Here is a 25,322-nt window from a genome sequence, read left to right on the forward strand (position 1 = left end):
ACTGTGCAAGAACAGTGAGTGCTCTCTCACCTCTGAGCCAACCGTCCAGCACGGTGAAAACTATCGGAAAGGCGCATTTACAATGGTGATTTCTGAGCAACAGACTGCCTCTGCTTTTTATCTCCTCTTCTGCATTTCCTAAGTATTCTAGAACACACATAATGCAGGAAGAAGCCAACCATGGAGCAGCCAGGCCAACAGTGTGTCCACAGATAGCAGGTGACGAAACAGAGCATCAACCCTGAGGCCAGGAGATGGGGAGCTGTGACCAGGCTCCGTTGTTTCTGGGAGGCCTTGGCTAAGTCTAGAGGTGATGCGGGGTACTGTGGCAATCACTGACACTAGCAGCTAGGAGGTCATCAGCATAGGAATGGCTCATTTATATAAGGTTTCACCTAAATGGCATAATTAATAATACAATTTAGTTTTCCTTATTTATTGTTTTAAGATTTACTATGTGTTTGGATGAGGCACATTCACACAGTGCCTGTGGAGACCAGAGATGAGCATCCGATCCTCTGGGACTAGAGGTATAGCAGCTGTAAGCTGCCACGTGGGTGCTGAGAATCCAGCCTGCATCCTCTGGAAGAGCAGCCAGAGGTCTTAACCACTGAGCATCTCTCCTGACTTTTGTTTGTTTGTTTGTTTGTGTGTACACAAAGTCTCACTATGTTTCCCAGCCTGGCCTTCAGCTCCTGTTACTCAAGCGATCTTCTTGCCTTAGGACCCGGGAGTAGCTGACAGTTACAGTACAGACCTGTTTTAATTAATGCCCAGAGAAGCCACCCTGGTCTACATATCGAGTTTCAGGCCAAGAAGAGGTACATTTTTTTTCAGTCTCAAAAACAAACAAAACAAGCAGGATTTGAAAGTGAAAATGGTTTAAGAAATTAAAACTGGTAATTTCCTCTAGACACCTTACATAAATTTCTTTTTAAAGATTTCTATTATTTGTGTGTGTCTACGTGTGTGTGTGAGTGTGTGAGTGTGTGTGTGTGTGTGTGTGTGTGTTTGTGAGTACAGATGCCCTTGGAGAATAGAGGCATGGAATCTTCCTGGAGCTGGGATTACAGACAGCTGTAAGGCACTGGACCATAGGTGCTGAGACCCAAACTCAGGTCCTCTGCAATAGCACTTGTTCTTAACCACTGAGCCACCCCTTCTGTCCCACAAAATTCTTTAATGCTTCAGTTTCCCACACCTATCAGGCTGGGGTCTCCCTCTGTACAAGGCCCACCAAAGGAACAGCCAACACAGGAACACAGAATCTGGGCCATGGCTTTTTCTGTCAAATCAGAGGAGAAATAAGACAACTCTAGGTTTAACCCTGGTTACTTTGAACCATTATCTTACTGAAGGTGATATGAACCCATTTTGCAGGACTGGTAAACTAACAAGATTCACAAATTTAGTTCTCTTTAACATCGAAATTAAGGTTTTTTTTTTTTTTTCCTGAGCTCTCACAGGAACTGTTCCACTCTTCCCCAGCCCCATTATAGCTTGATCTGTTCATTCATGTGCTCCTGACTCTGTCCATTTGTCAGAAACGGATTCTATTCACGGTTCCAGCAAACTTCAATCAGAAGGAGCCGATTTACCTCTTGAGTTCTAAGGTTGGTGCACAGTCCTCAGAATCAGGAAAACAAAATCTGGGGATGACTTTGAGCCTCTCCTCAGTGTCTTTGGACTGCTTGTAGCCATGGTCACCCTGAAAGACAACAACAGAACATCAACCTATGAAAATGGAGAACAGAAGTTCCCGAGCCATGGCCTGGTCTTGGGAAGCCTGGTGTGCCCTGTAGAGGTCCCTCTCAGTGCAGCTTGTATTGCCACCATACAGAGGACTGACAATCCCCAGCTGCACACTGAGGACAGGTGCGAAGAATGAAGACTCCATCTGACAGCTCAGCCAGTGAAGGCCCCGTAACCTAGTGTAAGGGAGGCAGTGCTGAAGCTTCTCATCCAGAGGAGGATCCAGACTCAGTTTTCAAGCTGGTAGGAGGCCAGTATCCTATGAATCATGGAATTTAAGATAAATAAAAATCCCTTCTATTGTACAGCAAACACCTAGCCAGCTGAAATCATTATCTGATTAATAACCAGAGAAGTTTAGAAAAGGCAGATAAATGTTACTTAGAGAAACTATTTTTAAATGTTACCCCATATATAATCATTCCCTTAGCTTTGCTACCTAATTATAGGTTTGTAACTTCCTGTGAATTTTTAGCACAGAAGACTCTTACAAAACTCTGGAATAAGTCTGATGTGGTGCTGTCCATCTATATGCTCAGCTTTGGGGAGGTGAAAGCAGGAGAATGAGGAATTCAAGGCTAACCTTCACTACACAGAGAGCTCAACATCAGCCTGGGATACATAAAATGACCCTGTTTCAAAATAACAAACAAAAAGTCAATGTTGTACTTCAAAAGGCAGTCTAAATTTAATTAAGCAAAAGGACATTCAGAAATGAGTAGAACAGCACAGAAGTTCCATTGGGATGTTGCTTTTAAGAGAAGAAATCAAAGTTTTATGTCAAATTCTTCTTAAAAGAACATGCACCTCTTCTACGTCATGAGGATGTTCCACTGTAAAGACAGCAGGGCAGCATCAGGACTGCGGGCTCAGCTTCCAGAGCACCGGCCAAGCACGGAGGTGGCCTGGACCCCAGCACTACATTCAGGGAAAGGCACCTAACGCGATGTGTTCCCAGTTATCTTCAGCTAAGGTGCTCTACAACAATCCAGACAGGGCTGCCCAGGGCTCTCTCCATCCCTCCCACTGACAGCATCAGAGGCACAAAAACGGCAAGCAGTTTATCTGGAGGCATGTGTCTTCTTTTTTTTTTTTTTAAGATTTATTTATTATATATAAGTACACTGTAGCTGTTCAGACACCCCAGAAGAGGGCATCAGATCCCATGAAAGATGGTTGTGAGTCACCATGTGGTTGCTGGGATTTGAACTCAGGACCTCTGGAAGAGCAGTCAGTGCTCTTAACCTCTGAGCCATCTCTCCAGCCCGCATTTGTCTATTTTTATCTATTTTGTTTTATTTTAATTCTGTGTGTGCCTGTGTATCTCCATGTGCATATGAGTGCAGCTGTCTGTGGAGGCCAGGAAAGGGCAGTGGATTCTTGGGTATGGAGTGGCCGGTGGTTGTGAGCCTCCTGAGATGGGTGCTGGAACTGAACTCTGGTCCTCTGCAAAAGCAGGAGTTGCTTTTACCCACTGTGCTGTATTTCCAGCCCCACTGAAGGCATTCGTGATGCATCTGCCCGCCTAAGTATGCCCTTCTATGCTACTGCACCTATCAATTCAGGCTCAGCTTTGCTATTAAATTAACTATTAATTTCTGTGCTTCTGTCTTCCTGTGAGAGACATGGTGGGACCTGACTGTGACCCTCATGCGTGGGAGGTTGAGACAGAAGGGCACGAGGTCAGGGCCAGCCTGAGTTACAGGGGGAAAGATCCTCTAGATAAGAAATAGATTCTCAAAGGGCATCCATTTATATCACAACAGTTTTACTTGACTGCGAACTGCTGAGACATGGCACTCCTATGCAATACTCAAGAATTTTATGAAAATTTGACTTGTACAGTTATTCACTATTGGGATCTTGCTAAGGTCCCCTTCTATCCTCCCGGTTCTTCTTGAAACAATCTTTCTATGTAGCCCAGGCTGGTCTCAGATTTTTGATGCTCCTGCCTCGCCTCCTAAGTGCCAGGATTATAGGTGTGTCACTGTGCCCGGCTGTGTTGAGGCCATTTGCAGGAAATGTCTCTTAGATTCCAGTACAGTTGTGCTTAACTAGCTCTGGTGAAACACGTAATTCAGGGTTAGGAGTCCTAGTGCTACAGTGACCAAGTCATCATCCAAAACAAGAGGTATCACCAGACCACTGAGGCTCATGTCTTAAAATCCCAGTATATGGGAAGTCGAGGCACAAAGTCAGCCTAAGCTACGTAAGAAGTTCCAGGAGAGCCTGGGCTACAGAACAAAGCTGTCTCAAAACAAACGCTGCTAAGAAGTGCTGTGGTGCGAGTAACCATGGAGAGTGGAGGGTCCCTCTGCACGGTGCTGAGTAACACGCAGCTCACCGAGAAAACTCTCTGTACAGTGAGTGATTGAGTGAGTATGAAATAAAAGGGGCAGTGCGAAGGCTCAGCAGGTGAAGGTGTTTACTGCCGAGCCTGGTGAGCCGAGGCTGACCCCTAGAGACCTTATGACAGAAGGAGAGGACTCACTCTTATCTCAGAAACGTGTGAACAATAAAAAGCACCCCCAAACCAAACCAACAAAACTGACTAGAAAGAATACCAAAAGTAAGAGATTAAAACAACCCCCTTTTCCTTTCATGGTGGTCTGGGAACTGCCGTGGGTTTTACCTGCTATCTAGTGTCCCAGTGCCCAGACAAGCCCAAGGAGGTCAAGTGTAGACCCACGGACATCCAGCGCTGCACTAACTGATTAAACAGACAAATGCCTTTGAGACAGGCAGAGCAGACCAAAGAGCAGTGTTAACAACAGCAAGGCTGGCTTGGTGGCTCCCACACTTGGATGCTGAAGCAGGAGGATTGCCCATTCACAGAGAACCTGGGTAAGATCCTGTCTCAGTGTTGGTAAGGCTGGCAAGACAACAGTAAACAAGAGGAAATGAGCAGCTGTACAGGAACCATTGGAGGCCTCCTGGTCACCTTGGACCTACCTTGCTAGGGAACTGCTGTATTACCCGGGGCATGTACTCCATCCCTGATGCCTTCTTCTGAAGAGAAACCACCACGAAGAGTTCAAAAAGCTGCTGTTCCTGCAGTTCGATCAGATCCCGCTCCAAGGTCTGGTAGTGGGGGCTCCTCTTGGAGGACTGCTGCAGCTGTGCCAAGCGCTTGTGGCGGTCTGTAAGGAGGGCAGTGTCAGGTGCCCATTCCACCTCTGTCGAGCACTGGCCTCCCACCCGTGCCCCGGCTGAGGTACTGCAGAACTGCAGATCTGTAGCACACGCTCTATGTGTGGAATGTAATATAGATCCCTCCTGGCAGAGCCGCAGGGCACACACATGTCTAGGAAAGAATGTTAGACTGACAATAGATGGCACCTATGATGATGTTGTGAGAGAGGGAAGGACGGTCCCGCGTGGAGACCAACCAAACCAAAACCAAAGCCAGCCTTCATTAAAGGGCCCATCCCTTCCCCTTCCCTTTGGCACACATTACTGATAAGAGGTGTGGCTTTTATCAATGACAGTTCTTCAAGAAAGACACATGACAGCTGGAGAGATGACTCAGAGGTTAAGAGCATACGCTGTCCTTCCAGAGGACCTGAGTTTGGTTCCCAGCCCCATGTCAGGTGCTCCAGGGGACCTGTCACCTCTGCAGTCCCCAAAAAAAAAAAAATAATAATAATAATAACGAACCTAAAATAATTTTAAAAAACTAAACATCCAGACCTCTGAAATAGAAGGTGTAGCAATAAAGCCAGAAGATGCAACTCCCTGATTCCTGACAGAGGAACTAAACACATGCGGGGGAGAGGAGAAGCCTCCTTAACAAGTGACGCTGGGAAAACTTGTGGGATATCTATTCCATAAGGGAGTCTGAAACTAGACCCTACCGCTCCATAAAAACCAATTCAAATAGATCAAAGGCTGTGATGTAAAACAAAGTCTGCCTGGGCAGTGGTGGTGCATGCATTTAATCCCAGCACTCGGAGGAGAGGCAGGCAGATTTCTGAGTTTGAGGATAGCCTAGTCTACAGAACGAAACCAAAACCAAAGGACAGCCTATGCTACACAGAGAAAGCCTGTTTGCGGAAAAACAAAAACAAAGTCTGAGTCTGCTAGAGGAAGACATGGGGGAGACACCCCATGACTCAGACAATAACTTCTGAATAGAGCACAGCCAGCTCAGAAGTAAGAGGTAGAACGGGGAAAGGGACCGAGAGACATTAGGAAGCTTCCTAGCAGCGAAAGGAAAAGAGGAGAGAGAGGCAGAACAGGAGAGAACTTCTGCCCTGTACTCATCTGACAGAAGGGAGACCTAGAACACAGGAGAACAGAACCGACAACAGCTCAACCTGTAAGCAAGCAGCAGACTGAACAGACACTTTTCAAGCCAAGAAATATGGGTAGTGAAAAGAAGTATGTGAAAGAATGCTTAATATCAGACAAACACACATCACAACCACACTGAGACTGTTACCCTCCACCAGATACTTTTGTCACTAAATATGTTACACTGTGGATCAAATATTAAGAACTCTTTAAACACACAACCAGGAATGGTTCCCTAGAAACACCGAGTTTACTGGATGTTCTAGGAAAAAGGGTGCTGACCCTCCAAAGGCTGAGTTCAAGTCAAGACACATTTGTTCCCGCTTCTCATTAGCAACTGCAATAAAATCAGTCATCCTTCCACATCAATGCTGAACCCCGTGATGCTCCTGGTTTCATCTTTAGTCAGCCTACAAACTCTAAAAGCTGCGGCAGCTTAGGCCAGTGGGGAGCACAAGGCTGTTACTCATGAGATCGGGCTGCCTCAGCTTTGACACCGTGTGACTCTGCTCTTGGTGATGCTATACGTCAGCCAGTTAAACAAGAAATAAAACGAAACCTGCTACGACAATTCACCTCATGAAGACGCAGAGCACAAGTGCTTGTACAAGCAAAAGCCAGAAATGCAGGCGCTCTGTATCCTGACAGGAGCCAATCTGGCGATTATTTGGAATAAGTAGCGATATGTATCTATCTGCTTTCTTGACATCAGAGATGGAAAACGCACTTAGTAACTGTGCTTGGCTACTACAGAGAATCAGCCACGTCGGGCTAGTGCTTGCTGCTGAGGGCCATTCACACACTCTTCTGGCGTGTGCGCACGCCTGGGCATGTGGTGTTGGCCTGCTTTCTCCAGAACTCAGAACCATCCTGGTTTACCTCACTCCACTAGGGGAGATTGGCCATGTTGTCAAACAGCTGAATGTACTGTTTAGCTCCGCAAATCTCAACAGGGTCTGAGAATGAAGCAATGGCCTACAACGTGAAGTTCACAAGGAGAAAACCACTCTTAATCACAAAGGCGGCAGGCGCTGCTCCCCAGGAGCAGCCGCCAGGATCCCGGAAGGGAGCAGCTCTGACTCACTCACTCTTTGGCAGGTACTCAGCATCGCTCTCGTTCCCACTGGTTTCACCTGGAAAAGGGAAGAGAAGAGAGCTTCCATTTGTACTGTCTCCTAGTGGGAAGCACAGGAGGATGAGAACAATGGGAAACTCCGCCACCCCCAGCCCCGCCCCCATGAGGGAAGAGGGCTGAGTGAGCAAAGGTCAGATTAGCCGTGCTGTTGAAAGAGAACACAGGATCCCAAACACACTACCAAGTCCTACATACGCAAGGGGGTTTTTGCTCTAAGTGTGAGTGTGTGAGAGCATTTATAAATTAAACATAGTAAGAAATTACTAACTTATGTCCAAGTGCAGCAAGTATGACACAGCAGTGACTGGGATGATTTGGGACTGAGAGGGACATCCTGACATGAAGTGAGGGAATGGAGAAGGCTCTGTACGATGCAGCAGGCTGTGATAAGTTCAAGGGAGGCTTGAACACAGCACTGTGACTCAGGAAAGCTGCCTGCGTGGCTGCTGACAGGTGGGTGGCACGGTAGAGAGCTAGACAAAGGCCTGATTCACGTCCTGAGCAAGGAGCAGGGCAGATGGTAACCCCACCATGCTTCTCACAGCAGCGCTTAGCCTAGAGCTGGCCGACGTTTCCCTAGCCTCTTCCATTTGATACTTTCAAATCTCAGCTGACCACAGGTGAGTGCAACTGTGGACAGTGACCACTCAGTGGTGAGGAAGGACTTCAGCTCTACCTCCCGCCATGCTCGCCTCAGGTGCTCTGAGCCTTAGCTCTAGGATCAGCCAGCTTTCTGGGCAATCCTGAGTGTAGTTCAGAGTGAGGTCTACTTTCCATTCAAACATCTCTGAGCAGCTTTACATACACTAGGATGGAAAGGAAAACCTGAACATCGTAAATGTAAACATGCAGTGTGGCCACTGTGGGAGGTCACCAACTGGGCCTGGGAGTGCAACACGCCTGTCTACCTGTGAGCGCACTGCTTTCTTTTGCCCTCAAGCCCACAGTATCAGCTCTGCTTTTAACTGTCCTTATTGTCCCCAATCAAATGGCAGGGGACTCAAGAAGAGCACAGCCCTTATGCAGTGTGTGCAGATGATCCTCAAAGAGGATTTTAACTAAGTAAATTAAAACACTTCACTGGGTGTGATGGTTCATGTCCTTGATCCCAGCACTCGGGAGACAGGCAGGTAAATCTCTGTGAGTTCCAGGCCAGCCTGGTCTACACAGAGTTCCAGGTCAGAGCTGTTCTTATGTATAGTGAGGCTCTTTCTCAGCAAAAAGGAAAAGGCTGGTGAGCTAAGCCCCAGGGCTGTGAGGATAACCTTTGCCTTCAGTTGCCCTCTAACCTCCAAACTCACACACCACAGAACCAACACATCACCCACCCTCCATGCACGAATGAATAAAATGTAACACAGTCTTCTTAGAAAATTCTAGATTAAGCCTAAAAAAAAAAATTAAAGCAAACTAGAAACTGCAAAAGCAAAGAAAAAAAAAGTCTTTAAATGTATCAGGAAAATCAGAGCCTAACATTCCCAACTTTAAAACTGTAAATTTGAAATACATTTTGAAATTCAGTCAGGTGTGGTGGCCACGCCTGTAACCTAGTACAGGTTGACCCAAGAGGATCAGGGTTTAATGCCAGCTTCAGCTATAACGAGTGAGTTCTAAGACAGCCAGGGCTACACGACCTGTCTCCAAAACCAGAAAGAAAGAAATGAAATTTTCTATCTAATAAAAATCAAAAAATCTCAGTAGTAGATTCAAAAACTGAAAAAGAAATTGGGAAAAGAAGTCTGTTTACTGAAGACACAGAACTTTCTTTCTCCTTTTTTTGGTGCTTTTAAAGACAGGTTCTCATTCTATAGCCCAGGCTAACATGAAACTTCATGATATAGCACAAGCTGCCTCAAACTTGGGGCAATGCTCCTGCTTCAGCCTTCCAAATGCTGGAATTGCAGACATGGGCTACCATGTTCAGCAACTTAAAACTAGGTTCCTTTCTTCTTTTTGTTGTTTGCTGTTTTTTTTTTTTCTTTTGAGCCAAGGTATCTTTGTTCACTATGTAGATCATTCTGGCCTCAAACTCACAGAGATTCTCCTGCCTCTGTCTTCTGAGTGCCACTCTGTCTGGCTCAAAATTAAATTTCCCAATAGTCAAATAGCTACTGCAAATCAAATGGGAAAGGGGCACACGGTCTAGAAAGATAGCTCAATTCATAACATCCTTACAGCACAAACATGAGGTGGACCTGGGTTTCCTCCCAGAATCCATATAAAAGCCAGCTACAGTGGCCTGTGCTTATCATCCCACCACGGGACTCACTAGCCAATCAGCACAGCCCACTCAGTGAGCTCTAGGACAGTCAAACTGTGTCAAAAATCGAGGCAGACTGGACCAGCTAAGACCAGTCTCTGGACTCCACACACGTGCACGAACGTACACACACACACACACACACACACACACACACACACACACACACACACACATGAAAAAGAGCACATGGCAGAAAAAAACGATAAATGGTTATGAATAGGCAATTCACGAACAGATTTATAAATTATTGATATGAAAACTTTCCCAAGTTCATAATGAAAATAAAAAAGTTAAAGCAAAAAATAAGATAATACATTTTAACCATAACAGAAATTATTTCATTAATCAACTTGATGAAAACGATGGGAAAGTATACTCATGCTATTTGCAGAAGCAGGCTATTACCAGCCATTTGTGGGACAATAGATATAAAAATGTTTATTTAGATTTTAAGACAGAGTTTTAAACAGCTCAGGCTGTTCTGGAACTCACTAGGTAACTTAGGGTGGCCCTCAGTTTGCATAATCCTCCTGCCTCAGTCTCTCAAGTACTAGAATTGCAGGTGTGAGCTGTGCTCAGCTGCTCTAATAGTTTTAAGGCCATACAGTCTTTGGTCAAGTGAGACTACTACAAGGAAATTAGTTTACAAATACAACACACTAAGTAAGCACAAAAATGAGCACTGCAATATTGTTGCGTGCGTGCGTGCGTGCGTGCGTGCGTGCGTGTGTGTGTGTGTGTGTGTGTGTGTGTGTGTGTGTGTGTTTATAGCCAGTTTATCTCCATAGGATAAGTATGTAAAAAACATCAAAAATGTCTACCACCTAGATTTTTAAAAACTGAGGTGCTGGGGATAGGATGAGGGTCTCAGTGAGCAGCTCAACCATCCACAATGAGACTTCCATCTCTATACTGTGAAGTACAGTAGAGCTTTCCGGGTCTCTGTGTTGACATCGAAAGAGCTTTGAGGTGTGTTAATTAAGTCTTTTCAAAAGAAAAGCACAGGATAACAGTCTGGGTAATATAAAACTACTTAGACAGAAGTCGTTAGGGCTGAGGAGATGGCTCGGTGGCTATGAGCACTTCCTGCTCTTCTAAAGGCTCCGAGTCTGGTTTGGTTCCAAGTGCCCTGTTAGGTGACTCACAACCACCGATGACTCTAGCTCCAGCGGAGCTTCGCCCGCTTCGGTCTCTGTGGGAATCCTAAACACATGTGGCACACATAAAGACACAGAAGTAAAAATGAAGTCTGTTTTGTTTTGTTGGTTTGAGACGGGTCTGACTATGTAGCTCTGGCTGTCCTGGAACTCACTAAATAGACCAGACTGGCCTCAAACTTCCAGAGATCTACCTGCCTCTGCCTGGGATTAAAGGCATACCCTACCATGTCCAACTCAAAATAAAACCTTTAGAAAAATTATTATCCTTAGAATCGAGTATTCTTGCGAGCTTGTGAAGTTTATAGAAAGAAAGCCGAAAGGGGAGAGAGAGCAACTCAAGTGCCAGAGGTCTTGTCAAAGGTCACTTAAAGGCTTGAAGACCTGCAGCCATCACAGTGAGCGTGCATTTCAGGGCCAAGGAATGAAGCACCGAGAACCTTCGGGAGTAGAAAAGCCCCGGGCTGTCTCTCTTCTGATTTCAACACATGCGATTATAACCAAGTTGAAGAAAGGCAGTGTCATTTTGTAACTGAGACTGGAAGCTAAGAAGTGTCCAGGTTGGAGGTAAAGGCACCGCTGAAGTGCAGAGCGGGCACATACAATTCTCCAGGTCCACTGGGCGGTGCTGACACAGACAGCAGCAAAGAGAAATGAAACCCAGAGGTTCTGCTGACAGAGTTAGGAGCGCCTCACACGGAACTCACACCCCTCTGGCTCACTGGAGGGACTGACACAGAACCTGGAGGAATGCGAACTTTCCTCAGGTTCCTCAGGATGTCTAGGGACTGTCAGTCTGTTTGGTTTTGGCTTTGGTGCTAGAAGTTAGCAATTTAAGCTGCTGAAGAAATTTTTTTCCAATGAGATATATATATATATATATATATATATATATATATATATATTTTTTTTTTTTTTTTTAAAAGAAAACTGTGTGGGGTTGGGGATTTAGCTCAGTGGTAGAGCGCTTGCCTAGCAAACGCAAGGCCCTGGGTTCGGTCCCCAGCTCCGGGGGGGGGAAAAAAAAAGAAGAAGAAGAAAAAAGAAAAAAAGAATGAGTTTTTGTGAACTATTTCTCTTGTTCTACCTTGTTTTGTTCTTTGGGGACACAGTCTCTCATGCTGCCTGCCATTGCACTTGATACTCCAGGCTAGCTCTGATGGCACTGTGTACTGCAGGCTAGCTCTGACCAATTGTCCTGTCTCCCCCCTCCCAGGTCACTGTCAGAATGCGGGCACTGCAGACAAGCACCACTGCATGCAGCTTTCGCAGGATATACTGGAACACACCTTTAATCCCCGTTCCTGGGAAGCAGAGCCAGGTGGATCTCTGAGTTCCAGGCCAACCTGGTCTACAGAGCAACTCCAGGACAGTCGAGGCTATATAGAGACCCTATATTTAATATCCATAGGTTGACTTATAGCACCAGCCTTTATTTCTGTGGGTTCCAGGAGTCACGTTCAGGCCATGAGGCCTGTGTGGGTAGCACTTTCACCTTGTACCAAGGCTTCCCCTCGGCAGGGAGAATGGGGGTGCTCCACAAGCACTCATCCTGGCCACAGTGTGCTCGAAGTTTATATAACTTGCAGCTTGGATTTTACTTCCTTTATCTATAAATCAACATTATCGTCACACAAAATTTAGAAAGCCATAGTAATACATGAGAAAGCATCTAACATGTGTCTTGTCTCAGTTCCCATTCTCTGTATCCATGTCCGAACTGTATTAATGAGAAACCCTTTGGTGAGGCCTTTGCTTGGGGTTAGGAGACACAAGAGACAGCTGTCTGAAACTCAGTGTCACTGTGGACATTGGGAGACTGCCACCGAGGAGAGTAAGACTTCCTGCAGTCGTGGCTCTAGACTCCCTCCCCTGGTTCAGCGTCTCTCTCCGTCAAAGACACAGCAGTGCCTAACTCCTAATGTGCTGTTACAGATCACACAGATGAGATAAAATCTTTATATTAAACAATTCTTTTATTAAGTAAATACTAGGTGTTATTGATAATGATAGCCTATGAGGAGAGGCCATGCCCAGAGGAGAATGAAACATGTCTAAATATTTCCCTTTGAAACAGGAAAACACCGGCTGGGGGGATCTGGCTCAGTGCGGAAAGCATCTGCCATGCAAGCGAGAGGCCTGGTGTCTGGATCCCAGAACCCCTGCTAATGCCTGGTGGTGGGGACAGAGCGCCTGTGACCTCGCCTCAGAGGGTGGAGACGGATCCACGCCCTATAAACCCCCTCTGCATCACAGGTCTTAATGATAGAGGAAAGTCATCACTATGGGACTTCAGCTGAATGCACATACACGTGCACCCACACATGCGAACACACATACACACATGCTCAGCACACATACATGAAGAAAGAAAAGACACTGGGAAAACACATTAACATGGTAACCAGTTCATTGTGTTGTTCTATATCAAAACCAGTCTTACACAGCAAGAACTGAGTCTTTGGAACCCAGATGATTCTATTTTTACACAATTAAGTTGTTTTAACGTAGAGTAGGTTGTAAGTGAAGGTAGGGCATTTCTCTGTAAATCTGTGACAACAAGAACATGTCTGTCCTCCGACAGGGCCTTCTCACTTAGGAACTGTATGAGCAGAAACTGAAATTGCTAAGGTCCATATTTCTGTTACACAGCAAAGCTGTGAGCTCATGAGGCTGCTTCACTGTGGCAGTGCTGGGCCCCAATCCCAGAGGCCACAGGGAGGCAGGCAGGGGGGTTTGCGAGAATAACACCTTCCTAGAGAGCCTGGGCGGGCCTGGACTGCATCTTCCTGCCTCACCCTCCGAGCGAGTGAGCGAGCGGCAGGATTACAAGTGAGCACCTCCATGCCCAGCCGCTCGTGTGAGTTTTTATGAAAACACCTATTTGCTGTGAATACTGACCATTTCTGAACTAAGCTATAGTATGTTTCTATTTATTTTTTAGCCACCTGCATGATAAACCACTGAACTTCAGAGATGTGGTACAAGTTGGGTACTGCATGTCTGCTGACCATGCTGGTGCACGTCTGTACCCCTGCATCTGCTGAGGCAGAAGGACTCCAAGTTCCTGACCAGCCTGAGCTACTGACCAAGATCCTATCTCAAGAAAGGAACACACAAGAGATCAACGCTGAATGGCAAAATAACTACTCTGTCTCATCACTTATAATTGTTTTATTATTCATTTGCATAATGTTTTTACTTTGAATTAAATAAGAAAGAATTGAAAATGGCCTTGAAGCACTTGGTTAGAATGTGATGGCTGTTGTCTGGAATCCCCTTAGCTGGAAGCCTCAAACAGAAGGCCCATCACAAGCTCATGGCCGGTCCAGACCAACTAGAACCAGAGTGAGAGTCTGTCTAATCAAACACTAAGTAACATGTAACAAGTAACAACGTACATGGTTTGAATCCAAAATGGCCTCAGAGGCTTCTGTTCTGAATGCGTGTTCTGCAGCTGCTGGCAATGTTCTGGAGAGCTTTGGGAACTTTAGGACTCCCGCCACCATGAGTTGAAATGACTGACAGAGCCCTCAGAAACCATAAGCCTCAACCAATCTTCCCATCCCTAAGTGTTCCTATGGGATCTGCTGCTCCCAGCAGTACGAAGCTAACACAGACAGCTACAAAAGAAGGGCAAGCATCCTTACCTTTCGAGGAGGGGGCTTCTTTTCCGGTGTAAGGCTGTAACTTTACCCTCTTCTTCCCTCTCTTAGATTCAAACGTATCATTGATTTTCAAAACAAGCTGTTAAAAGATAAAGGCAAGAAAATTACAAGTCAAAGCCACCACCAGCAAGGCATTGTGGCATCTGCATGACTGGCATTAACACATTAATTCTCCTTTAGAGGAAAGAGCCACCGAGTAATAAAAACCTTCACATTTTTCAATTTTGGGTTAAATTATCATTAGATGATGTGTGTTCTCATACCAGTGTCTACAACCCAGGAAAGAAAGGTGCAAAGGACCCCACCCTTCCAGATGAACCCAATACAGCTTCTCAGAGAGTCTGGGTCACTCCTGCCACAACATGTAGGGAATGCGGCTACTGCACTCCCTACCGTGATTAAGCCGCTCAAGTTGTCACTTGCTGAGAACAGGAAGGGGAACAGTCACCCACTGCAGGGTGGGGCTTAGTTATTTCTGCTCTCAGGAGTTTCTCCCAAGAGATAATCTTGCTCACAGAGCTTTTGTCAAAAGAAGCGCACTGCCTGTCACTGTGGGCATAAACGTCACAACTAATTTTAGAGCTGAAAATGGGAGATTCAAATTACTCCATACAAAACTACGTCTCCTCCCGCCCCACTCACCGATCCGCACCTCAAGCAACTGCAACCAGATCGTTTGTTTTTAAATTGTTTCATCGCTGTCTCTATTTAGTAAGCGATACTCAGACTTCTTTCCTAATGCTGAGGAAAAGGTACGTGTGTATAAAAGAGACAGACACGCTGAGGTGCAGACTGAGGAGACATAGCTGTGACATCAGCGGACATTTTAAAACAAGGGGCTGAGTAACCTCTCTGTGCCTACATTTCTTTTTCCTTAAGGTTCCACTCGTAAGTATTCATCTTGGTAACACACTGCCCAGAAAACTGTTAAGCCCACTGCAGGATGAGTCAACAGACTGTGAGGAGAGCGCTCACTCTTTGTCCATGCCTCTTTATGGATCCAGCAGGCAAGCCAGTCCACTAAAGCAAACAAGCACGGGAGAGGCACGTGCAGATTTCACCACATCTGTGGTGAGTTTGTTCTCTTACAGGATTTCTGTAGCTGCCATTCAAGTAAAAAAATTGCCAGTGTCCTTCACTTGCTTTTACAAAAAAGCAAGCAGGAGAATCCAAAGGAAAAGGGTGCTCCTATGGAGTACAGAGAAGACTTTTGGGAGCAAACAAGTTTAGGTGCAGAAACACCCAGGATAGCATAAACACTAAGTGGATTTACAAAGCAGAATGAAAAGTACACCTACACACTTTGAAGGGAACTACTGTTCTGGGAATAGAGCAAGTCGCAACCTAAAGTTCCAGTTGTGAGGCAGGAGTAGGAGCCTACGCTTACATTGCAGCTGCAGTGAACACTGCAGAATGCTCTAAATAGCAGAAAGCAGCTGACGTACTCGACAGCCACAAACACAACAGCATCAGGGAAGCCACTAGCAATCGCACACAGGCTTCCAGAGCAAAGAAAGGAAGGAAGGGCGGGGACCAGGCATATGGACTAGATCTGAAAGCAATTTCCCTTCCAGGAACAGCTGGAGCCATCAAAGAGGACATAAATGAAACTGCTTTTCTTATGGAATGTTCCTGAAGATGCTCATAACACCAAGATTTGTACTGCAAAACGGGACATCCTAAAAGAACTTAAAACGTTTTTGTAAGATTTTGTCTTCATTATTTTTAAATGTATGTATGCTGTAGCTTTAGCAGGGCATAATGGTGCATGCCTTCAGTCCCAACACAAGGAGGCAGAGGCAGGTGGATCTGTGAGGTTGAAGCCAGCTTGGCCTACAGAACAAGTTCTAGGGAACAACAACAACGATAACAACAAAAACCTCATCTTCAAAGTGACTTGGAAACCAATGTGTGCTACACTCTTTTTTAAAGAAAAGGAGGAGTTGAAAGAGCAGACTCAGCAATGCATAGTAAAACAGCAGCCACTGGGAAGAAGCACCCGGAGTCCCCTCAGAGCTCTTACTTGTCCCTTTGTGATGCAGAAGGCTAAGACCAGGGCCTCCCAGCTTTAACACTGAGCCACACCCCAGCCCTCTTCTGTCCCATTTAACCCTACTGCCCACAATCCTCTGAACCAGCTGCCATTTCAAGGTCAGAAATCTTAAGCAGAATCCCTTCAGAGTCCGCATCCTCGATTTCTGAGCACATGATCTGCTGGAGTCACACGGAGGCCTCAGTGGGAGCCTGCGCCATCTTCCTGAGGAGAAACCTCCTGCAGGAGGCCTGCTGAAGAGGCAGAGCAGGAAACAGACCAGAAGGATTAAATTAATTATCAAACACAAGACTCACCAAGGGACCAATCTGCTGGTAATCACTAACCCGTGAAACAGTTCGACTTTTGTTTACGTGAAAGTCAGGTACAAAATGTGTGTGCTAAATGAATATATGACCTAATTCACCACCCATTATGGAAGGAAAAACTTCAATCATCTGATTTCTTCATTATGTATTCATCTGCTATTCTCTTATGCCAACCCTGAAAATATCTTCATGTAACCTCATAAAAGTCTCTCCTAAAAGAAGATATAGCTACAAGTAATCTCATTTTAAAAACATTCTGCTTAGGAGTTCCCGTCAAGATGGCGGAGGGGGCACTTACTTGCCTGAGGGCAAGGTCTTTTACTTCAAATGGTTTTTGATAATCTCTAGTACTAAGGTAAAGTCTGGTTTCCTTTTTTCCACCTCTAAGTAGACATTTTAATCCTAATAAAAGGCACATACTTCATCATTACTGAAAACCTGTAAACCCTGGCACAAGGCTGCACTCACTCTGGTACATAACTGGCATAAACAGACTCTCCTGTTGTTTGAGAGTCTGCTGTTTCCTTGAGGTGGATTAACAGACGGCGGATTAACAACCATAGCCAAGACAACAGAGGCCTTTCCAAATCTGATTCCAACAGGTAAATTCTATCCTATTGGTCACTTCATCCTGCTGTGTATTCATTCCCCTTTATTAAGATGCTGGGGTAAATCTGAAGACTAAGTGTGCTGGGCTCCTCACCCGTGGGAGATTTCTCTTTTTCCTGTTAGCCACTTCTCCAGCTCGGAAATGTTTCCATTCCGTTAAGGTGACAGGCAAAGTGGTATCCTTCGTGAATTTTGATCGCAAATACGCCTGAGTGTTCTTCAGTTCCATAGTCTTCCGCTGAAGGAACTGGGGTTTGGGAGGAAGCTAGAACAGGAGACACGCAGGTAAAATAAGATCTGTAGGTAATGCCTATGCTTTCAAACAATCTCAAAGCTCCCCTGGAAAATACATGTTTATCTTTCCTTTAAACTTACCCCAAATGGGGATTCTACAATTCCTTCTCATCTTAGTAATGCAGTTTCTTTAATCCAAAATTCTACCCTGTGCCATGATCAAATTCTCACGGGATAATAGCTCATCACTTCAACCAACTCAAACTATGGGTCTCAGAGTTTCAGGGAGTGGTGAGCAACTGAGGCCGAGGCTGACAGGAGCTTAATAGCACTGGGAACTACAGAGGACTGGCCTGGCTGAAGCACGGCTAGATACCTAAGCCATGTGACTCGATAATGGGACTGAAAGGGAAGTCATTAAAAAAGTCAGTAATAGTAAAAGGTTTCTCAACAACCAAAAGTAACTTAAACCAGGCCGTGAAGAGTCTGGACTGGGTTTGGCGGTGCTCAACCATGCTGCATGATGGTGACTCTACTGCAGCCTTCGCTCTGAGTGCACAGCATGTGTTATACAATGTCAGCACACGCCTGGCTCAGACTCAAGACTACTGCACGTTATAAATTGCAATGTTCACATTTTACACGCTCAGTGTTCTGTCTTTGCAAACATGACGGTTTAATTACAGAAAGTAAAGACTTTAATATATTCCTGCCTTTGTGTGTGTTGTTAGTGGATTTTATTAGGTTAGAATATTTGACTTTAAAATTCCTATTTGAGTCAACAACTTCAGTTTCATAAAAATTATTAAATGATGGGGCTGGAGAAATGCCTCAATGGTTAAGAGTGCTTATTGATGTCAAGAGGACCTGAGTTCAGTTCCCAGCTCCCCATGTTGGGGAACTCACAACACTCTGTACCTTCAGATCCTGCTGCCACCCAAAGACACTGCATTTATGTGCACATACCCATGGGCATATCATAAACACCCTTATAAATAACAAAAAATGTAAATATCATGTAGTAAATGTTGGCTTTAGATGAGGACAGAATTTCCACTTTCTGAAATGGCCATAAGCGTCTGCCATTCGGCATTACAGAACCAAGTATGCAGTTAAGATGTGGTCCTTTTTCGGTGGGGGTGGGGTAGAGGCAAGGTTGAGACAGGGTCTCTCTGGGTAGCCTTGGCAGATCTGGGCTCACTACGTAGGCCAGGCTGGCATCGAATGCAGAGCTCCACCTACCACACACCCTTAGGAGTCAGTTTTTTATAAAATATAAGCACACCCATTTCATTAGTATGCATATTTGCTCTTTATGTATATATAGTTGTAAAATATATTTCTTTGTGGTTTATTGTCTGCAAAGATTTAATTTGTATACCAATTACACATCTATATATCTGTGGTCATGTAAAAATTTCTTGGGTGGATGGGCATGGTAGCACACAACTTTAATCCCAGTACTCTGAAGACAGAGATGAGCACATCTCTGTGGGTTCAAGGCCACCCTGGTCTACAACATGAGTTCTAGACCATTAGGGGTTACATAGAGAGACCTGTCTCAATTTCCACGCCACCCCAGGTGAAAAGCGATTGGTTGCAAATAGAAAAGTATAAGGAACTCTGGCCTAATCTTACTCATAATAAATTGTCTTTTAAATACTAAGATAACACAACCAATAGCAAAGCAATTTTTTTTTAAAGATTTATTCATTTATTATCTATAAGTACACTGTAGCTGTCTTCAGACACAGCAGAAGAGGGCATCAGATCTCATTACAGATGGTTGTGAGCCACCATGTGGTTGCTGGGATTTGAACTCAGGACCTCTGGAAGAGTAGTCGGGTGCTCTTAACCGCTGAGCCACCTCTCCAGCCCAGCAAAGCAATTTTTAAAAAAATACCTTTCAAAGGACACCATCTTTAAGAGAAAACACCCCACCGACAGTAAAACCTACTTCCAGTGCCTCTTAGTTGGGCCCAGCCAAACCGCTGTAACCTCTTATGCACCATACACAAGAGCCTCGGTGCTCTCGGCGACACAGCCTCCGGTTATACCTTGGGTGTTCGGAAGGCACTCTTAGCAGGTGGCAGCCTCCATGCTGAAGGGGATCTCCAAATGGGGAATGACTGCACTGGGATATCTTCATAGGGATTTTCCTTGGCTGGGTCTTTAAACACATATAAACACTTATTAGAGGAGCATAATTAAGTGGGAACGGTGACTATAGCTACACTTATTAGAGGAGCATAATTAAGTGGGAACGGTGACTATAGCTAATGAAAGAAACGATTTTCTTCTACATTCTCAGGGGGATGCAAGGTTGTAAGACCAATGGCATTTTAAATTTATACATCACGCCAGTGTTCATCCAAGCTAAAGAACTTTCAAAACGTTATACTGCAAACATTTACTTCTCGACTGAGTCATCCACAATACTATTGTAAAACTCATTAACGATGAGAAAATGTATACATCAAGTGTTTTCATATTAGAAAAACAAAGCTAAAACAAGATATGTTTGATTGTAACAGACCCCTATGCAATGATGAACAGCACCAAACATGCATTACATTTAACCTCGAAGCATGAATACCTACATATAATATCCTCATAGATATTATCCTCCGACTGTGTGTAATAAAGTGCTGAGCCAGCATTTCTCTCAAGTTCTTCATGAATCTTCCGTGAGTTCCGAAAGTGCTGAATATCTTCAAATTCAAAAGATTTCCTTAAGAAAGAAGATATGTTTTAAAGTTACACCTTCAAAAGCTTCAATCTCTAAATGATAAGACAGAAATTGAACAGACTTGTGTGTAAGGTTACAAAGACGGCTGGGGTGGTACATGCCTTTAATCCCAGCGCTCAGGAGGCAGAGGCAGGTGGATCTCTGTGAGTTTGGGGCCAGCCAGGTCTACAGTCAAGTTCCAGGACAGTCAAAACTACACAGAGAAACTGTCTCAAAAAAAACTAAAAATAATAAAAATTGTTTTTATTTTATATGTATGTGTTCTGCCTACATGCATGCCTGCGTGCCTGGTGCCCACAAATGCCAAGAGGGTGTCCGAGCCTCTGGAATGGAGTTACGGGTGGTTGTGACGACCCATGTGATGCTGGTAATCAAACCTGGGCCCCCTGAAGAGCATCCAGGGCTCTTACCTGGTTTAGCTATCTCTCCAGCCCCATGAATTACTCCCATGAATTAAAAGTGAGGCTGAGGCTAGCATGTCCCAAATGATGTCATGGAATGGACCTACTAATCAGGAAGCTCTTTTGGTGGTTGGGCAAAGGGGATAAGACAATATCTTGCTACAGAGCTCACCCTGGTTTCTATGTCACTATGTAGCTCAGACTTGCCTCAAAATTGTACTGATCCTCCTGCCTCGCCTTCCTGGTGATGGGAATATGGATATGCACCACCCTACCCAACGTTAGGAATTCTTGAAGATGTCACTTGGGAAGTCTTCTGCTGCTCTTAGGTGGATGTCACAAGTGTCACCTATGCGTCTACACTTGTGCTTTCTCCTCCTACTTTGACTCTGTGCTGTCAATACCTCTGCTCAACTGAAGGCCGTATGCCAAGGCAGGAAAGGAAACTTGGACCGAAGGGCAGAGCCGCTCAATGACTCATGCAGTACGCATCGCGGACTGAGAGGAACACATACCTTTTGGACCTCCCTCTGATCTTCCCGCCATATCTCTTCGGCTCGGGATCCTGAGAAGAGGCCAACGAAGAGTCTGCACAGGAAACACTCTCACAGTACTTTTGGTCACAGTTCCTTTCTTTATATGGCATGCCATCAGATTCAGATAAATACCTGAATGTCCTACGGGGTTTGGGCAAAGGATTTATAGAGGGGCCACATTCCTGCCCCTCAGGTTCACAATAAATATTTTCCAAGCTCTTGGTTACTCTGTAAGAACTATCCAGAACACTGAGATCCGGTTCCTCTTCTGTAGAGTCACAAGGTGATAAGGCCACAGTGAAGACTTTATTCGGGGTAAGCCCTTCTATGCTTTTCCACGGTATCTGTGAGGTATAGAAGTTTCCTGGAGGTAGCGAAGCCTCTGGATCCACAGCAACAGCTTGGCAGCTTTCTATTTGTTTGACCCGGGCACACATGCGGCTGGAGTCTGGTTCAGCTTCCAAGGGGTGGGAGTTTTTACGCTCTCGACTCTCGCTTTCACCCTCACTTTGATCATGGCTTTTGGCATCTGTGTTTCTGGGTAAATCCCCATTCCTTTCCTCACCGGTGGGATGCTTATGAGGAGGACGCTCCTGGTGGCAGTTATTATATCTCACACCAAAATCCTTTGGGTGAAACTTGGCTGGCTGAGTTACACCATTGGCTCTTCCTTCCCACTGGGAGATCTTTTGCTTGATGTTTTTGCAGTGGCTCCTGGACAGGGTCTGAACAGCAGACCTCGTGAAGCCCACATCCATGGTCCCAGTGGGGTGCATGACAAGAGTCACTCTTAGCAAGGTGCCATGACAAATTAGCTGGAAAATGCTGTACTCGTCACCTTGTCAGAACGGAAACGGTCCCAGTGTTTTCCTTTCATCTTTAACTTGGAGGTTTCTCGCTAAAAATAACAATTTTCATCACTGAACTTTGTTGGAAACAGCTACAACTGTATCATGAATGGTCCTATCAAAACGAGACAAGAATATTAGCTTAGTTTTGTGATTTCTCACTTTAAACTCCACTGAACACTGCCTACCCAGCACTAAATAATTTAAATCGCATTTGGAAAAACTGTGCCTGTAATTCCGCTCGCTCCATGAAGTCAAACCTACTATGAAAACATTCCTAGTGCTATTTCTCAAGCTGCCAGCTTTAATACTCTGCTATATTTAATATTCTGCAAAAGATATACATTATTTTGTAATGAATCAATTCTTTTTGTTTATGTATGGTATGAGACGTGTGCTAGGCAGGCGCTCTATCACCGAGCTACACACGACTCCAGACCACAAATCTATTCTTTATGAAGCGTTTTCTTAATAAAACAATAAACAATGTAATATTACAAAAATCACACATAAGGCTGGGCATAGTGGTGCACTCCTTTAAGCCCGGCACTCAGGAGGGAGGCAGAAGCAGAGGATCTCTATGAGTTCAAGGCCTGCTCTACAGAGTGAGTTCCAAGACAGCCAGAGCTACAGAGTGAAACCCTGTCTCAAAAACAAACAAACAAACAAGAGTCAGAGCAGCACCCCATAACTAAAGAGTGTATTTACAAGTCTAGACAGGAACCAATTCACAAACTCGTCAGTAGCTAGTTCCCTCCTCCTGTCTGTGTCAGCCCATCACACATCCTTACTTATCTCAGCTGACCTATTAGCAAACAGGTTTTCACCCAAGCCACTACAGGGACTCAGTTCAAAGGCATAGGCACCCATTATCCTGTCCTGGCTGGGTTTCCCACATCTCTGCCAGTCTTGACTCAGATCTGCAGTCACTTTTCTCATCCTTCCTTCCGCAGAGCTTCAGTCAGTCAGCTCCATGAACTGCTTCCTCATATGTGAAGACTGGCTGGCTGAAACTCTTCCGCACTAGGCAGAGGCCTGCTCTCCCACTCTGCTGCATACTGGTTATAAATAACAACCGACTCAAACTTCCTGAGGCAGGGTCATCCTTCCTCCTGCTTCATCTGCCTAGCCCTGATTAACACGCAGGAAACTGTCTTAGCCTGGCTCTGTCAGTACAGCTGATCAAAACTGGACCAGTGCACACGCAGACACAGACACTGACACGGACACAGACACAGACAGACAGGCGCGTGCATGTGCACATACACACACACACACACTCACACACACACACACACACACACACATACACATGCACACACACACACTTTATTCTTGCTAGAGAAGCTGCTCTTCAGGATTTCCACGACTTTCACTTAAGCCACGCCCACAAGGTTTTGAAGTCATTTTTCCTATAGTACGTTCATTGTACAATGGGTTTCCCGTGACATTTCCATACACACTTATAAAGTACTTGATCATACTCACCCTCTACTCTTTCTTACTTGCACCGCCCCCCAGCTCCCCTACTTTAGTTTCATGCCCTCCTTTTCCCCTCTAGCTTCCACATTAAGGAAGTCATGTGATATTTGTCTTTGTGAGCATTCTCACTAGTTTGTAGGAAAATTAGCTTTGCGGGAAAAGAAACTCTGGTCTAATGCAAAAAAAAAAAAAAAAAAAAAAAAAACCCAACTTTTTTTTTTAAATGATAGCAAAAACCTCACAGAAGTTGTGTCTGTTTCTGTGTGTGTGTACACACGCTCGCCAAATTTCACTCTGGGGCCCAGACTGGCCTCAAACTAGTGGCAATCCCTCCTGTCCAGCCTCTAGAACAGTGGATACAGGCATGGCCACTGCACCTGGCAAGAGCTCCTGATAAGACAGTAACACCAAAGCATGACAGTGCATGACGGTGCGTGACAGTGCGTTCAGCTCCTGCAGGTCAGGACTCCAAACGTCCTCTTCTTGCTTTGATACTTGGGAGTGTCTTTGACACTTGGGTTTTCCAAGTTGTAGACAAGATGGATCTGGCTTCAGAAAGGCTTCTAGACTCTTCCATTCTTGTTATTAACCTTTCCCTACCTTTCTCCTGGTTAACACAGGTAAAACTGAGGGGAAGAAAGTGGAAAATTTCAAAGCTACAAGTCCTTGAAACCTGAAAGTGTGACTGGCAACAAGTGGCTAACTTTGTAGAATTCTACCAACTGTCAATGAGGCACACTGATGGTGTTCAAGTGGCAGCAGGCAGCCTAGTAACAGAGGAGAGATCTTCCTGTTCTCATTCTACTTATTGTATTCCCTTTCAAGACGTGAATAAAATACTTCAGAAGAAAGCTGAAAGCCAAGAACAGTGATAATCCCAGCACCCAGGTTGAGGCAGAGGACTGTGAATTTGAGGCCAATCTCTGAGCTACAGAAAGACGAAATCCTGTCCCAAGGTAAAACACACAAGTTTTGATGCCTTTTAACTACATTTATGACTGCACTGATAGTTAATTTCACAGTCCTAATATTTCTTTTTGCAAAATTGAAGGTTCTATATTTCTCTTTTTACTTGCTTTTTGAGACAGGCCTCCTCCTATAGCTCGTGCTGGCCTATGCTTGGACGGCAGGTGCAAGCTGCCTGGTTCCCAGATCCATTTATCCCTTTTATACTATGACTCGTTTATGCTCACACACAGACTACTTTCATACAGTCTCATTAAAAATAATAACTTGTCAAACAACTCGCTGGAGAGATCTCATATTCTGCGCCATCCTCTTAGTACTTCCCCCAGTCTCTCCTAGCCTGCAAGAACCTTCAAACCCCATTCCCAACCCGCCAGTCTCTCGTCTTGACCTCTACTATGAAGAAGAGATCTCCTACCCCATAAACCATGGCCAGTTTTCAAGGTCTCTTCCAACCTTCATCTTTTTAAAAACTCCCCAAGTGCAGCCAATTTGTTCTCATTTTCCACAGATTGCTATTTTAAGCTTGCTTAGGGAATTCTTGCAGAAGCACGTGCACTGAGAACGTCCGACAGTTTGAACGCTGCATCTCTCTTAAAACCACAAGAGCCAAGGACTTCTATAGCTATTAAAGAGGACTGAAGTCTGGCAGGACTCGGGAGCGTATAGAGCAAGATGGTCACAACAAGTGACCCCACAGGCGACCCCACAGGTCAGCATTCCTTAGGACAGCAGAAATATGTCAACCAAGCACTGTCAAAGTGTGAAACAGAACGTTTGGAGGGGATTTTAAACCAGGCGCCTTTGCTTTTGATTTTGTTGCTCTGCAGTGTATTTACTTGAATCGAATGCAGTTATCAACTTAAAC

General features: G+C 45.0%; 1 protein-coding gene across 1 annotated transcript in view; it reads right to left on the minus strand.

The window, feature by feature from the left end:
* The window catches only part of Dennd2c (DENN domain containing 2C), a 38,902-nt gene extending 16,791 nt beyond the window's left edge, over positions 1-22,111 (minus strand). Inside the window, exons 1-8 of the mRNA XM_032897607.1 lie at positions 21,138-22,111; positions 20,073-20,203; positions 19,530-19,642; positions 17,333-17,503; positions 14,251-14,347; positions 7,134-7,178; positions 4,705-4,892; positions 1,599-1,708 (exon numbers count right to left, since the gene is read on the minus strand). Coding sequence (XP_032753498.1) covers positions 1,599-1,708; positions 4,705-4,892; positions 7,134-7,178; positions 14,251-14,347; positions 17,333-17,503; positions 19,530-19,642; positions 20,073-20,203; positions 21,138-21,934 — 1,652 coding nt within the window. The 5' untranslated portion in view covers positions 21,935-22,111. The remainder of the gene's footprint in view (positions 1-1,598; positions 1,709-4,704; positions 4,893-7,133; positions 7,179-14,250; positions 14,348-17,332; positions 17,504-19,529; positions 19,643-20,072; positions 20,204-21,137) is intronic.
* Between the last annotated feature and the right edge of the window lie 3,211 nt (positions 22,112-25,322).

This window comes from Rattus rattus, chromosome 3 (assembly GCF_011064425.1).
Source record: "Rattus rattus isolate New Zealand chromosome 3, Rrattus_CSIRO_v1, whole genome shotgun sequence".
NCBI classification, from domain to species: domain Eukaryota; kingdom Metazoa; phylum Chordata; class Mammalia; order Rodentia; family Muridae; genus Rattus; species Rattus rattus.